Here is a 17,041-nt window from a genome sequence, read left to right on the forward strand (position 1 = left end):
TGAAGTATTGGAATGAGGTTCCCAATATGACTGTTATGCATCTTGATAAGCCAACTCATGTGTTTGTTGTTGAAAAGATCGAAGACAAAAAGCCGTGGTATTACGACATCAAGTGTTTCCTCCAAAGTCATATTTACCCATATGGGGCATCTTTGAAAGCTAAGAAGACTTTGAGAAGATTAGCGGACAATTTCTACCTGAATGGTGATGTATTGTACAAAAGAAACTTCGATATGGTTTTGCTCAGAAGCATGGATAGACATGAAGCATACCTGTTGATGATTGAAGTCCATGAAGTTTCCTTTGGTACTCATTCCAATGGACATGCAATGGCGAGGAAGATGTTGCGACCAGGTTACTATTGGCTGACAATGGAATCTGATTGTTGCAAGTTTGTAAAGAAATTCCACAAGTGTCAAATATATGCAGATAAGATTCATGTTCCTCCGACACTGTTGAACGTTATTTCCTCCCCCATGGCCTTTTTCCATGTGGGGAATTGATATGATTGGCCTGATTGAGCCTAAAGCTTCGAATGGACATCGTTTCATCTTGGTGGCAATTGACTACTTCACAAAATGGGTTGAAGCGGCATCATATGCGAATGTAACCAAGCAAGTTGTTGTAAGGTTTATCAAGAATCAGATTATATGTCGTTATAGTGTGCCAAGTAAGATCATTACTGATAATGGGTCGAACTTGAATAATAATAATATGGTGGAAGCTCTTTGTAAAGACTTCAAGATTGCACATCATAATTCTTCTCCCTACGGACCCAAGATGAATGGGGCTGTTGAAACTGCAAATAAGAACATCAAGAAGATTATTCAGAAAATGGTTGTAACGTATAAGGATTGGCATGAGATGCTCCCATTTGCTTTGCACGGGTATCATACATCCATTCGCACTTCAACAGGGGCAACCCTTTTCTCTCTTATATATGGTATGGAAGCAATGCTCCCCGTAGAGGTTAATGTTAGTACCTTAGGATTGGCATTAATTTTGTAAAACAAATAATGTAATCACCTCTGTTGTTTTAATATGTTGGGTTGAAGAAGTTCAACATCTGGACCAACATGTCATATAAGATGTCACGACATCGTGACTGTGACATCACGCATGTGTATAAAACTGAATTAGTCAATTCAGGCATGTGTTGACTAATTTAATATTCTGGGATTAGTGAGGATATTTGGTGAATATCCTAACTTCTATGTGGAGATCTTGAAGACTCAATCAGAATATTTGGTGAATATACAGTTTCCAAATACGGAGATTTTTTAGGAAATAAAAGATTGAAGACCTTGATTGTAGCAGAAGAATTCTGCCAGCTTGGTAACAGGAAAAGAGAAGTTTGCTGCGATTTCTGAAGGCCCAAATCCAGTTTGGTGGTTAGATTATAAATAGCAGATTGTAATCTAGGTTTTGTAAGCCTCAAAGAATGTAAAATTAGGGGTGTGTGTGAGGTAAACCTCCCAACCCGTGGGAAGGTTACCAGGTGTTTCTCAGTGCTAGAAAGCATGAGATTATTTGTAACTCAAAGCCTGTAGGCAAGAGTTGTTATGATCTTGAACGAAGCTGTGAAGCAAGTTCAAGTTGTTTAGCATTACATTGTAATTGTAGTGATAGGAATGGAAACTGGAGGTTTCTATCTAGGAGTTCCTAGGTATAGATTGCATTGGGTAGGGATTAAGTGAAGAGTTGTAAACGGGGGAGTTTAACTCTGAATTAATATTGCTGATAGTGGATCTTCTTCCTGGCTTGGTATGCCCCCAGAGTAGGTAATGTTGTACCGAACTGGGTTAATAATTACTTGTGTTTTTTACCTTCTGCACGTTATAATTCTGTCTGTATTCCAGCCTGTTTATCAAGGAAATAACAGACCTAGCACATAGCTTCTGTCTGAATGCCAAACAGAATGTTATGACATTCATCATTGACAGCTGGTACTGAAGTATAGACAGGTTCGTCTTTTACAGTACAACAAACTGTAATGCTGGAACAGGTGATGTTCAAATCAATGTTGAGACATCATGCTGATAACTGAGCAGGCTCAATAGAAGGAAGTGTTATGTTTGATCTCTGTTGTGTCCTTGTACCAGATGGACAGAACTAGGTGTTCTTCCATTCTATGGTGATATAGTAGCAGAGGTCTTGACATTTGTGAATGTGTGCATATGAGTACTGGGTCGTAATTTGTTTAATTGTCTTGCTGTATTAGTAACTATGTTGGATCAGATGTCATGACTTCGAGTAGAACATCTGAACTCTGACTACACCGGAATTTCAATTGGTATCAGAGCAGGCATCTTGTTCTGTTTCTGGATGAGATCCATGGGTGATACTTTCTGGTATCTTGCAAGGAGTTATGTTAATACTGATGCTGGAACCTGTGGAAGGTTCTGTGATTTCCATGAATGGTCCCTTGAAGTAGGTGGATGGACTATTCATGACAGGAACTGTGTGTACCTATCTCTGGAGGTTGGCAATTGGCCTTTGTGTGGGACAGCTCTGGTAGTATTGAATCATATTCAAACTTGGTATGATCTTGGAGGCTGATCTGGTGAAGTGTGTGTTCATAGGTTGAGTTGTATTATGATTTCCACTGCATAATACCTGTCAAAACTCAAACTCTGATGTAGTTTCCCCTCATGTGGATGAAAGGCTGCTGTATTCAAGATTTTTACTCTCTTGGGTAGTCTATATGTGAATTTTCCCCTCATGTGAATTTTCCCCTCAAGATTTTCCCCTCATCTGAATTTTCACAATGTCACCTGATCACTGATTCTTTTAATCTCTTGGGTAGTCTATATGACGACCTTGAAGACTTTCAAGGAGGTTTTGTTCCAAGGAGGTGGAACTAATGTTCTATGTGATGTTAGAACATGTTGTTCAACAAGTATACAGCTACTGGTTGAAGAGCAGATGTTTTTAGGTGTCAAACAAAGGGATACTTGTGTTTGAAACCTACTCCTGACCTGGAAGAGGAGACATCTGTGTGTGCTCAAGAAGGTCACTTTTAGAAGTCTGATCCCTACAAGCGGAGCTGGTTGAGATGTGACATTGTGAAAATTCATGCTGTTTGTCTTATCCCTGTAGATTGATCATGGTTGGATAGTTGTTCCCTGAAGTACTATGTTGTGTTGGAAGACAAGTTCCCTGGATGTTAGAAGTCAATAATGGGGTAACCTGATTGCTATTCCATTTAAGAGGACTGGGACCATGAATCTTGTTATTCAAACACCACGCTCAGAAGTGGCAGTTCTTTCAAGGAGTGAGAATATGAAGATTCAGAGGTTGGTTGAGGTAGTATGCTCTGGCAATGCATACCTACTATTGACTGGTGTTGTTTTCTTTCACTAGTACTTATGATCAGCTGGAGCCTGATTGGTGTGATTGGAGTATGTTTAGGTATAACTCATAGAGTTAGTTACCACTGGTAGGGATGGTGTATGTCATGTTGAGACATTTGTGTACAATACATGGATATTGGTGTGGAGTTTCCATGATGGTTAATTTGAGGGGGAGTTTTGGTTAACCTCCTCACGTTTGGTCAGCCTAGGGTCTGGTTGGCTGTTGACCTGTGTCACATGGGGTCTGGTTGTTGTGTGACACATTTGCAAGGAAGGATTCATCTCTCTCATTCCTAAGGGTGAATCTAATCTGAAAAGATTCTCAAAACTGTTGAGGTGCTTGCAAGCAGAAGATGTTGACACAAGAAGAGTATTTTCAAAGTATTCTTATGGTGGAAGTATCTGAAAGGTAAATTGGGAAAGGATTTAAGATCAATGTCTACTTGTGCCAAGTACAAGTATTTAATTGATTATCCTTGGAGCTCAAGATAACTGATGTTTTTAAAGATGATGGAACATCTCGTCTTCAAGACCCTGTGCAGAATCACAGGAAGGATAGTACATTGGTTTATGATCTATCACTTTGGTGGCAGCAAAAGCATATGATCTCTGAAAAGGTTTCCTGGCAAGAAACATGTTCAGCCTTGGTGTGTGAAAGAAGAAGAAAACAGCATAGTCCTGATGGTGGTTACTTGGATCAGTTTACTTCTGATCTAGGTAAGGAAGTGCATTGGCTAATGCTCACTGTGGAGTTAAGAATAAGTGACAGCATTCTCGACATCATGGAAACATCCTTGCTTTAGGAAGTGGAATCCTTGGTATAGCTGAAGGGTTAGTTTCTAACTGGTCCTTCTGAAGACTCATGCATCAAAGTGTCTGATGTCTTTGGAGAAGAAGCAGGGATTCATCAAGGTGTGAGCTTGGATGACTTAACTGCAAACCTGTAGGATGGAGGTGGTTTACTCTAACTTGGTTCCACAATCAAGTCTATGAGAACGTTGAACTCTGGTTCTGTGAAGGGAGGAAGTTCTTTCAAGTGGCAGAAGAAGGAGCTAAATTCAACAGCTAGATGTTAAAACACAATGTTGTGACATCTGGTTCAACATCAGAATCTTAGTTGGTGAAGTGGTACATCAACTTAAGATAGAAGGGTCTACAAAGTTGTAGATTGGATACTTCAAAAAGATCGTCCTCATTGTAGTTCTTTGGAGTTGCTGGATGGAGAGGATGTTACATGTTCATGTCTTAGAAAATCTAAGTTTTGTTTAACGTTTAGCCTGAAGTTCAAGTCTCACTTGGAAGGTTAGAATATCTTTGGAAGAAGTCTGATAAACGTGGAGAGGTCAAAAAGTGGCATTTGACTTTTTCATATGAGGATTCATGAAGGAGGTAATCAACCAGTGGCATTTGGTCTATCTCAGAAGTGAGTTCGAAGAATCAAGAGAATCAACATATGGCAGCTGATTATTCTTGAGGAAAGTCTGAGACAAGTTACTTTTGAGCAGAAAAGTAGTAAGTTGAAGACAAAAGGGAGGTGTTTTCTATTCATCTCTTGGAGCTTGTGGTAGGAGTTCTGAGCTATCTATGAAAGATTATCTCTTGTAATGGGGTGAGAATGTATATGTCCCAATTTGTGTCTGGTTTCTTTTGGATCAAGCTAGTGACTCAGTGATATCTAAAGATTATCAGATGGTGGTTTTAGTTATGTTGTGAAGGATGTCCTAACTTATGTGAAGTGGTTTTCTGTTCTGGTTAGAAGAGAGATTGACACAGAGTGTGGATGTGTTCAGCCAAGAGGGTTGAACAGAGGGTGTGCTCTTGAAGACATGAAGATGCGTCTTATGTTTTCCATTCATCAAGTGGTCCGGGTTCTCTTTGAATTAGGAAAAATGTGAAGGTCCAACTTTGGGGTGTTGGATATGTTCATGTGTGATCTCCAAGTTTCAAGAGGAGAGTTGGTTGTTCATGACAGGGGGAGTTCTATCTTTGCACTGCAAGTAATCATCAAGCTTGTGGTCTATGTGTTCTCAGATACCAAGGTATGGCACCTTGTTAGTTAGTGGGATGATGTGGTGTGTGTCAAGGCTGAGTGAGCAGAAGAATGTCTGACCGAATGTCATGACATTGCCTTGGACAATATTGTTATTTCCTTCTGAAACTTACAGTCATAAGGAAATATGGATGTGGTGTGTCTCATTATGTTATATTAGAATGAGCCTGGGTGTTACAGTTGTGTGGTACAGGTGCTGGAGTTACTATTATTTGATTTATGCATAGATTTAGGGGGAGGAGGAGTACCCTTGTGCATTTGTGGTCTTACTAGTTGCATCCATAACTAGTAATTTTGTTGTTTGTTGCACAGATTTAGGGGGAGGAGAAGTACCCTTGTGCATGTGTGTATTACTAGTAGCCATAGCTAGTAATTGTTTTGCTTCTGCTGCTGATTAAACTACTGTTATGTTGTTTAAACTGCTGGTAGTTTTCCTTGTGAACAAAAAGGACAGAGTGTTCACAAGATGTCATATGTGATGTCTTAACATAAGATATCCTATGTACCTGCTGAAAGTGGTTTTAGGAAATGGTGATAGGGAGAATATATGAAGAATGTAGACAAAAGCAGTGTCAAATGTTAAGACATAGCTTGCAACGTGTTTGACAGCATTTATGGAATAGTCTTTGAACTGTTGGTTCTGGAAAGAAACAGTCAAGAGCTATAAAAGGTATTCAAAGATAGTCTGGGATATTGGTGGTGATTCTCTGACTGACTCTCAGCAAATATTTATGGATCTTGACCAAGTATTTACTCCTACAGTTAATTCCTAAGCAAATATTTATGGATCTTGACCAAGTATTTACTGCTACCGTTAAATCCTAAGCATGGTCTGGCCTATTTAAAGGATGTATCAGCACTCCTCTTCTCACAAGAGCGACATTCCATTCCCTCTAAACCATGGGGTTTGTTAACATTTGGGCATACTGCGCCTGGATCTGGTTTTGTGAAGGTTTCATTTATAAATGTTTAGCTAAAAAGGGGGAGAGAAACATTGTCCTGAGGATGTACCAGAAGCAAGCAAAATGTGGTAGCAATGAGAAGTTGGGTTCAGGCACAAAAGTCACTAACTGGGTATATCACTTGTGACTTGTGATCTGAGTTAAGAGGACAGTTGTGTCTTGTGATCTGAGTTACATTATCTATGTACTCAACATTACATATTCTTCAGGAATCCCCAGTGTTTAGGGGAAGGGTTGTGATGAAGCTGATCCTTGTACATCTTCTTCCTCATGTACACCAGAAGTGGTGTTGGTAATGAGGCTGAAAATGACAAAGAGGAAGTGCAGGCCCATATTGGGATGTGGTGTCTAGTGTAATATTTATTTGTTTTAGCTAAAATTTTCCAAAGGGGGAGATTGTTAGTACCTTAGGATTGGCATTAATTTTGTAAAACAAATAATGTAATCACCTCTGTTGTTTTAATATGTTGGGTTGAAGAAGTTCAACATCTAGACCAATATGTCATATAAGATGTCACGACATCATGACTGTGACATCACACATGTGTATAAAACTGAATTAGTTAATTCAGGCTTGTGTTAACTAATTTAATATTCTGGGATTAGTGAGGATATTTGGTGAATATCCTAACTTCTATGTGGAGATCTTAAAGACTCAATCAGAATATTTGGTGAATATACAGTTTCCAAATATGGAGATTTTTTAGGAAATAAAAGATTGAAGACCTTGATTGTAGTAGAAGAATTCTGCCAGCTTTGTAACAGGAAAAGAGAAGTTTGCTGCGATTTCTGAAGGCCCAAATCCAGTTTGGTGGTTAGGTTATAAATAGCAGATTGTAACCTAGGTTTTGTAAGCCTCAAAGAATGTAAAATTAGGGGTGTGTGTGAGGTAAACCTCCCAACCCGTGGGAAGGTTACCAGGTGTTTCTTAGTGCTAGAAACCATGAGATTATTTGTAACTCAAAGCCTGTAGGCAAGAGTTGTTATGATCTTGAACGAAGCTGTGAAGCAAGTTCAAGTTGTTTAGCATTACATTGTAATTGTAGTGATAGGAATGGAAACTGGAGGTTTCTATCTAGGAGTTACTAGGTATAGATTGCATTGGGTAGGGATTAAGTGAAGAGTTGTAAACGGGGGAGTTTAACTCTGAATTAATACTGCTGATAGTGGATCTTCTTCCTGGCTTGGTATGCCCCCAGAGCAGGTAATGTTGTACCGAACTGGGTTAATAATTACTTTTGTTTTTTACCTTCTGCACGTTATAATTCTGTCTGTATTTCAGCCTATTTATCAAGGAAATAACAGACCTGGCACATAGCTTCTGTCTGAATGCCAAACAGAATGTTATGACATTCATCATTGACAGCTGGTACTGAAGTATAAACTGGTTGGTCTTTTACAGTACAGCAAACTGTAATGCTGGAACAGGTGATGTTCAAATCAATGTTGAGACATCATGCTGATAACTGAGCAGGCTCAATAGAAGGAAGTGCTATGTTTGATCTCTGTTGTGTCCTTGTACCAGATGGACAGAACTGGGTCTTCTTCCATTCTATGGTGATATAGTAGAAGAGGTCTTGACATCTGTGAATGTGTGCATATGAGTACTGGGTTGTAATTTGTTTAACTGTCTTGCTGTATTAGTAACTATGTTGGATCAGATGTCATGACTTCGAGTAGAACATCTGAACTCTGACTACACCAGAATTTCAGTTGAGATTCCATCATTACATGTGCTCATGGAAGCCATGTTGACTGAGGATGAATGGTGTCAGACCAGGTTTGATCAGTTGAATTTAATTGAAGAGAACAGATTGATTGCCATGTGTCATGGTCAGTTATATCAGCAAAGGATGAAGAAAGCTTTTGATAAGAAGGTCAGACCTCGGGTATTCAGGGAAGGTGACCTTGTTCTCAAGAAGATTTTATCGTTTAAACCAGATTCTAGGGGCAAGTGGACTCCTAATTATGAAGGCCCATATGTTGTTAAGAGAGCCTTTTCAGGCGGCGCTTTGATTCTTACAACTATGGATGGTGAAGAGTTCACTCGTCCTGTGAATGCAAATGCAGTCAAGAAATACTTCGCCTAAAAATAAAAGAACAGCTCGTTAAGTTGAAACTCCAAAAGGGAGGCTTAGGCAAAAATGAGTGTCTCGGTGGATTGAAAACCTGAAAGGGCAATCTAGGAAAAAATTAGAGACATAAAATAGAAAAGAATTTTCCCGATAAGTTGAGTACCCCACCCTGGGGCAATTTATGCAAAAATTAGGGATTTTGGTAAGTAACTACATTCTGCTAATCTTCCAGTCTTGGAGAAACTTTGTTGAGCACAAGAGTTGACGTCGATTCATCATCCCCAGTAGCAGCCAAAAGCACAACGGATATCAAGAGTTGGCGGAAAGATTAGTGATCATTTGTATTAAATGTAACCCTTTTCCATGTAAATTACCATTTTCAACTTTGTAAAAATCTATGGAGTCTTGTCATTTACAGTCTACCATTCTATTAAATAAAGTTGAACTTTTATCCAATTGTTTCCACTCTTATTTACTTCAGCCAAATAGTTTTAAATTTTATTATGATCATCTTTGAAATTAAAAGTTTAAATCAAAACCATTTTTCTTTAACATATAAAAGCATGAATTTTAAGAGCAAGTAAAAAGAAATGTCAATAGCAATTCAAAAACAGCAAGCCCTAAGTGTGGAGCATTGATGGTTCCCCCGAGAAGTTAACCCTCAGTTATCCCCAACCGAGTTGGTCAATTCAGTTCCCATATGGAGTGTTTGTCCCCAGCGGAGTTTGTGCATAAGTTCCCCGTAGAATCGGTGATTACCCAGCCAGTTTTGATCTCCAGTAGAGTGAGGAGGGTTTCCTCAGTAGTTTGTATAATGGCAGTAGAACTTTGGTTTCCCCACTAGTTGTCATCCGGCTCACTCCCAGTTAGAGTTTCCTCCTGGTTTCTGAGAAGCTATTTGTGTTTATCCTCTGTACGATTGTATCCCATTCAAAATGGTGTTGACTTAAAATTCCCCAAAGATTCAATAACGTCTCCTTTCCTCAATAGATCTTCTCCTTCCCCGGCTAGGGTTGAGCCTGTGGGATGTTGATCTCTCTTTGCTCCAGCATTTTTCTCCCTCTTTTGTGGATTGACCGAGGATTGTATCGGTGATTCATTTTTGCGACACCTTTGTATCCTTTGCGATCGTTTTGTCAGCATAATCATCATATATAGATATACATATACATATACACTCATATAATCTCATAATTGCATAATATTGATTCATTGTTTGAGATTCTCATTCACTGTTATAGGGGTACTTTATCCTCATACAAGTTTGGTGTCTGTCCTCCCTCAACTGTAGTCAGGCCCTTAAGCAGAAAGACTTTAACCTTTCTCCCTTCCCCACTGAGTTATCTCCTCGTGGATGATTATTATTTTAGTTTCCTCCTAGTTGATTATCTGGATGGAATCACTCCCCTTGAGTTATATCCTTATTGGTTTGAGTCTTGATTGACCGTTTCTTTCTAGATCTTACCTAGATAGATGTTTTGGGTCCCCTAAGAGTTTATTACCCAGTAACTAGTAATATGCTTCTTAGTTTGCAGTTTGTTACTTTTTGCCCAATACCCGACAAAAGTACCCTTGTTTTTCTCCTCAGTAGAGTCCGCAGTGGATTCATTTCTATGTTTCCCCAGAAGTATATCCTTGATATGTTCATCCTAACCGATGACGGATATTTTCTTCCCCTGTCTGAGTTTATCCTTGATATGTTCATCCTAACCGATGACGGATATTTTCTTCCCCTGTCTGAGTTTATCCTTGATATGTTCATCCTAACCGATGACGGATATTCTCATCTTTGGTATTCTACCCAGTAGAAAGGTAGTTGTAATCCCTATTTTGTTCCCAAGAGAGTTAATCCTTGATATGTTCATCCTAACCGATGACGGGTTTCCTTCTCTTTGTGGTCTTCTGCCCAGTAACTGGCAGTTGTAAATCCTAATTTCTCCCCTACAGAGTTAATCCTTGATATGTTCATCCTAACCGGTGACGGATTTTTCTCTCTGATGATAGTTTATCCCGTAACTGATAGATGTAATTCCTATTTCTCCTCGTAGAGTCTATCCTTGATATGTTCACCCTAACCGGTGACGAATATTCTCATCTTTGGGTTTTTTCCCAGTAACTGGTAGTTGTAAATCCTATTTTCTGTAGTTTTCCCCAGCAAGGCTATTCTTACCCAGTAATCGGTAATGAGTATACCCTCATGGCCGTTCCCCAGCGAGTCATCCTTGATATGTTCATCCTAACGGGTGACGGATGTACTCCCTGTCAGATCTTTATTATCTCCTTACCCAGTAACCGGCAGTGGATAATAAATTTCTGCTCCTTCTGTATTGAAGTCTATTTATTCCCTAATTGTGTTGAGTGTGTATTTCCTTAGTGAAATCACTTTTCTTGCATGATCCAAGTACGTTAGCTTTACCCTGATCTACTCGTTTCCCCTGCAGATGTTTTGTTTCCCCGGCTGAGTCTTTCCAATTTTCATGGAATTCCTCTGAGTCCCCCAACAGTTTTTAAGTCGTAGCCTGGCCTACGCATAACCCTTTTATTCCCCCAAAGTTTTTGTTTCCCCGGTGAGCTTTCCTTACGGAATGCATTGCGCTCCTATGGACTTTCGATCGCTCTGATTTCTTTTCCTTTGTGGCAAAATTTCCCCATAGAGAATTTGCTTTCATATTCATATCATAGGCATCATAAGGTCTCTTAGGGATCAAAATTTGTTTCTAGATGTTGTTATTTAAGCCCATTCTACTGAGTCGATACAAAGATTTTACCCTTCACCTCCTCAATTAGAATGTCCTTAAATAGGGGCAGCTGTAAGACCCCAATTTTGACCCTAAGATTCCTCATACAATTTCTTCATATGCATTGGCATTGGGATCATACCTTGGCATCCTCCTTGCCCCTCTTTCATTGGGTTTTCTTTGGGAGAGATCACCAAGCACTATGTGATTGTATCATACTTGTATATCATCATTTTACTAACCAAAATACCAAAAATATGTCTTTGCATTTGCCTAACTCTTTTGTAGGTAGGGCATGATCATCATTGATCTATCAAGTTCATATCTAGGGTTTAAGACCCTCATTGCTAAGATCACAACCAAGGATTGATTCACAATGTCTCAAAGCATCATATATGAGTCCCAATGATCTCTACATGTTATATTGATCAAGCATTCTTCAAGAATTTGGAGGTGATTTGCCTTGGAAACCCTAGTTTGACTAGGTATCTTAAGTAATTTCTCCAACAAGCTATCTCACCAATTGATCAAATTTCTCAAGGTACATTTCAAAATTCATCATCTTATGCATATATCATCTACCATGAGCCTATAAGGTCAAGAGAATTGGAAGTTAGCAAGTTGGTTGATGGTGGTTGGTCAGATGAATTCATCTGTTCAAAATTGGGTCTCCCTAGACCCTATATTTTACAATTTTCACCATATCAAAATGATTCCAAGAGAAATGTTACTCTAAATGACATACCAAACAACTTTCATGTTTAAGTCTAGAGCTAATTTTGCTTGAAATGTCATTTTACATGTTGAAACATTATAGGTCATTTTGTCTAAACCCTAATTTGAAAGTCAACTTCCGAAGACCATAACTTTCTCAATTTTTATGAGATGAAAGATTCCAAGTTGCAAAATCAAATTCAGGATGTATACTTCAACCTTGATGTTTGGAGTGAGAGCTAAATCAACTTTTATGACCATGCGATGTGAGGATACATTATAGGTCAATCTTGCCATATACCATTGAACAAGTGATCTTCCTCAACTTCAAAAATGCATAAATCTATCATTATAAATCCAAATGACATGAAATTGGTGACCATTTTTAAGGTCTTTGAAAGAGTTAAGCAAGGTGGAATATTGAGATATATGACTTAACACTTAGAAAAAATTACAACATGTTGAAATTTCCAAACTTCCACCTCAAAAAATTTCAACATGTTGAAATTTCCAAACTTCCACCTCAAACTTTTTTAAATAAAATCCTCTTTTATAAACTTTTGTGAATATTTTTAATTATTTAAAAATACTTTTAAGATTCCAAAAATTCTGAAATTTTTTCTCCAAGGTCCTTTGACCTTGTTTAACCTATGATAAACCTCATGGCCATTTCTTTGATGTTTTGATGAGATTTTAGGAATTTGACAAACCATATTTAATTTAATGCATTATTTTTAGTATTTTAAATTGAATAAATGTCAAATAATTGTGTTGAGCCATTTTAGTTGTTTGTATAAGTTTGACTTGTGTTGTTGGGCCTTGGTCAAGGTTGATTCGACTTTGCTAGGTTAAGATCATTGGATTTAGGGGATTGATGGAATGTATATTCCATTTTCCAAAATGAATGAATGATCTTAATTTGGTAAAAGTCCTCCTTTGTCCAATATGAGTTTTGATCTATTCCCCTACCTCTTCATCTAATTCCCCTTCTTTATGCACCATTTCATTTGGCCTATGATATCTCAAGGTCCAAAGGCTAGTTGATTGAAAAATCAACATAAGTATGGATGAGATCAGGCCACCTCTTTTGCATATTATTTTTGTGTGTGGTATATTTCATGAGCATAGTCCATTATATTATGTCTCTAACATGCATTAACACCAAAATTCTATTGCCCGGCCTCAAATAGTTGTGACTTCTACATAAGTCCAATTACGATTGCTTAACATAGCGCTAAATTTGTGACACAAAAGGCATAGCATTCTAGTTAGTGAGGTTGTAAGTCTCCTCTCTTTCATGGTATTGTCTGGAAACTTGGTCTTTTTTCCTTCCTTTGGAAGATGTCTTGGTTCAAGGATCCATGCTTGTGATAAGTGGGTTGAGTGTTCTCCAAAGAATGACTTAAAAAATAAAAAAATAAAAAAACAATATTAACTTTTAATTCATTAACAATTAACATTTAATTTCAAGCCATTTATTTTTAATGCCCTTTAATTTTAAGCTCTATTCATTTGTCATTATTCATACCATTCTAATTGTTTATATTAATGTAATTTTCACTTTGTCCACTTGGACCATATTGAGTGATATATCTTGTTTGTGCATATTTTGTTTGCTTGTGTGGTCTTTGACCATTAATGTGCATAATAAGAACAAAAACCCTAAAAAACTATTGTGTGGATTGTTGGTTAGATCTTGGACAATTGGACTTAGAATTTAGACAACATCCCTATGCAAAAGGACTTGGCCAATGTCAACTTTCATGTAACCAAGTGCTTGCAATTTGAAACTTCATCTGATACATCATTGAAGATCCATTTGAGTTCATCTGTAACATGATCATTGTGAAGCTGCTATTTTGAACCTGTGACTTGTGGAATTCATCTGCTACATAGGCCAATTTGAAGAAGATTATGGAGTGGCTAAAGCTTGGATGTGGCTATCTTTATTTGATGTCTTGCTCTTCAAGTTAATATGTTATGCATTGTTTGTTGCTTGATTCTAATGTCCAAGGGAATTTGGGTTTCTATATGGAATTCTTGCCTATTGGATTGCAGCCCATTGGTCAGATCTTTTCAACTCTTAACTTTGAAATTTATGCTTAGGATTAGTCTCTTCATCTCCATCCAATCTCTTTAATTTCAAAATCTCTCCCTCCTTTTAAAAACTTATGTGCTTGTGCTTGTCTTTTTTAACTTAGACTCTTTGCAAATTAGAAACTTTGGTCTTATGCCATTGCATTTCAAAACTTCTTTTCTTAAATCAAACTTGTAAATATACTTAACTATACTTGACTTAAAATTTTCAAAAGCCAAAAAGAATTAACTCATTCAAACCATTTTTAGGCCTTTGTGCCTTTTAAACCTAACTTTTGCTAAAATCAATGCACCCACTTTGAAATTTGTATCACGAACTACGAGGTTTTGATCCCTCATTCTTATGTTGGTACATAGGCACAAGTCCGAAGGTCTTGTCAAACACAAAAATATAATTAATAAATTCTTTTCTCATCCCCCCATTCTAATTGTTTGTAAACATCATTTTGTACAAAATACATATGCACACAAGAAAGGTCTCCCTAGGAGTACCTAGGACACTTTGGGTTCTAACACCTTCCCTCTGTGTAACCAACCCCCTTACCTGTAATCTCTGACATTTTATTAGTTTTGATTTGAAAACTTCTTATTTTTGGGTTTTGTTCGTACTTTTCCCTTTTCCCTTGGAAATAATAAAAGCGCGGTGGCGACTCTTGTTATTTGATGTCTTGCTTATCCATAGCTTGATGGTCATGAATTTATCACTACAATAAGAAATTGAAATCATCATTCGATGGACAGAGGGAAACACGTCATCCATGCCATTCGTCTCAATATTTTTTCACTGAGTAAATTGTAAAGGACACCATATTTTGAGCATCTAATACAAATATTAAGGATACCTTTTTCATAACATATCGTACCATCTCGAATATTTCTTTTGTCCATTATTTTGAAGTTGACCTCTCAAGCGCCCTAAGAATGATATGCAACACTACATGTCCATATTGGGATTGAAAATAAGCTTAAGCCTCTCTAAAGCAAAAATATGCCACACACATATGGATATACTTAACAAAATTAGTCATATTCATCTTCGAGTGTACAAACTGGCCCATATGGCTATGAAATGTTTCACATCATTATGTAGTTCTTATTCCTGCAAAGAAATTTCCCCGACTATGAATTGTTGCCTACATCTTGCTTTTCTGGTACAATTCTTTGATCCAACTGTTATCTTCTAAACCAAACTTATCTACCATATCCTTTCATATATTCTCAAATTTTCAAACATCATGATCACCAAGCATGCATTTTTTTAAAACAAGGATGAATTAGGATTGCCAATGTTGGAGATTGCATTCCGTAGGAGATGCCATTCACACAATCTATTGTAACTGTAGGGAAATACTTTCTTGATTTCATTTCTCATAGCAACATAATTTTCCGTTATTACAGATATTAGTGTCTTGCCTTTCATTGCAACCAAAAACTGCTCCAACAACCATACGGCTGTCCCTTCAACTTCATTTGAAACTAGTGTAGTAGCAAATATAATAGTCTGGTTATGGTGATTAACACCAGAAAATAACAAACGGGCTCATGTACTTATTTTTCTTATATGTAGCATTGAAAGCAAGCACAACACCAAATAGTTCATAATTCTTTTGACTTTCACCATCGCTCCAAAATAGGTTTTGCATCGTCCCATCCGCACCCACCTCGTGTGCAACAAACATTAATGGATCTTTAACACGAAGATCTATAAGATACCTAACAACACCTTTAACATTAGAAAACATCTCTTTTCTTTGTCTTGAAAATTGATTATGTATGTCCTTCTTCAAAAGTCCTACCTTATCATACCCCCTATAGCATTTGCAAATGCACCAATCATTTGAGATACTCTGATTCAAGCATTGCCAAAATTCTTAATTTGTATCTTATCTGACTTACTAAGATTCCTATTAGCTGCCAACAACATGCGGTGCTTCTCTTTTAACATTTCATGATTATGCTCAAAGGTAAAAATTGTGATATACCACTTTTGTGAAATTATATCAACATGCACCCTAAACTTTGCTCCACATCCACATCGAATTTCGTGCTTCGGACCATGCTTGTGTTGCTCTACTCTGTCTTGCCTAAATCCTTCAAGGTTACAAAAAAATGTTTGTTGAATAACGTCTTCATCCTTATTTTTAGTAACTTGACCTTTACGAACTGCAAATTCGTTCATCTTTGGAAACCAACCATAAAATGTGTAAGCAACTTCTGGATTTCCAAATTATAGCTTCGAAACATCATCATGTTGCAAGTTAAACATGTCCATCTTTACAATATCGTCGACATCGTCAACAACAAATGATTCATCTAGAACTTGATATGAAAATATTGATTCATTTAAACTATTTGAACTCTATTCCAAACCTTCCCCATCAGTTTCATCGTTGTTGGCATCTGTATTCCAAGATTCGTCTCCACCAACATCACCAGAACCAGCTTCACCATCGTATTCACATCCATCAAATTCACCATCTTCATAATCATATTCACCTCCTACAAACTCAAAATCTTCATCAACAACTACATTATCATATTCAATAATATCCAAGCATCCATCATTAACAATATCCAATTCACTATCAAGGTTAACACGACCATTCTCATGTATAATCTCATTGAGTGCTTGCTAAAAAAATATATTAATAAATACATCAATAAATCAACAAGCAAATGGGTTAACCACAAAGTAAGATTCATAAAAAATTTCACTTACATAGTTAGCTTGCATTATTTCATGCCCATCAACATCACCATCATCCATCTTCGATTCAATATCCATGTGATTACCATCATATATAACAAGTTTCAATCTATTACAACACGAAAGAATATGATTGTTTGATCCATTTTTAACTCAAACTAAAAACTTACCTTTTTAATTCACTAAAAAGAACTTCAGATCCAATTAAATGAGGAAGAAATCAGAAGGGAAGAAATGAGGATCGAAGAAATGATATTCCAAGTTGTAGATTGAGACAATGGAAGAAACAAAGTTGCAGATGGAGACAATGGAAGAAACGAAGTTGCAAATGGAGAAAGTGAAAGA

The 17,041-nt window shown here is 37.3% G+C and overlaps 1 protein-coding gene across 1 annotated transcript; it reads right to left on the reverse strand.

Annotated features, from left to right (window-relative positions):
* Window positions 1-15,247: 15,247 nt before the first annotated feature.
* Window positions 15,248-16,774, reverse strand: LOC127094478 (uncharacterized). The gene is made up of 5 exons (XM_051033306.1): window positions 16,709-16,774; window positions 16,360-16,621; window positions 15,972-16,203; window positions 15,651-15,798; window positions 15,248-15,490 (listed from the first exon to the last, which is right to left on the reverse strand). Exons 1-5 carry the CDS (start codon window positions 16,772-16,774, stop codon window positions 15,248-15,250), a joined length of 951 nt encoding a protein of 316 aa, XP_050889263.1.
* Window positions 16,775-17,041: the final 267 nt, after the last annotated feature.

This window comes from Lathyrus oleraceus, chromosome 6 (assembly GCF_024323335.1).
Source record: "Lathyrus oleraceus cultivar Zhongwan6 chromosome 6, CAAS_Psat_ZW6_1.0, whole genome shotgun sequence".
NCBI lineage: Eukaryota > Viridiplantae > Streptophyta > Magnoliopsida > Fabales > Fabaceae > Lathyrus > Lathyrus oleraceus.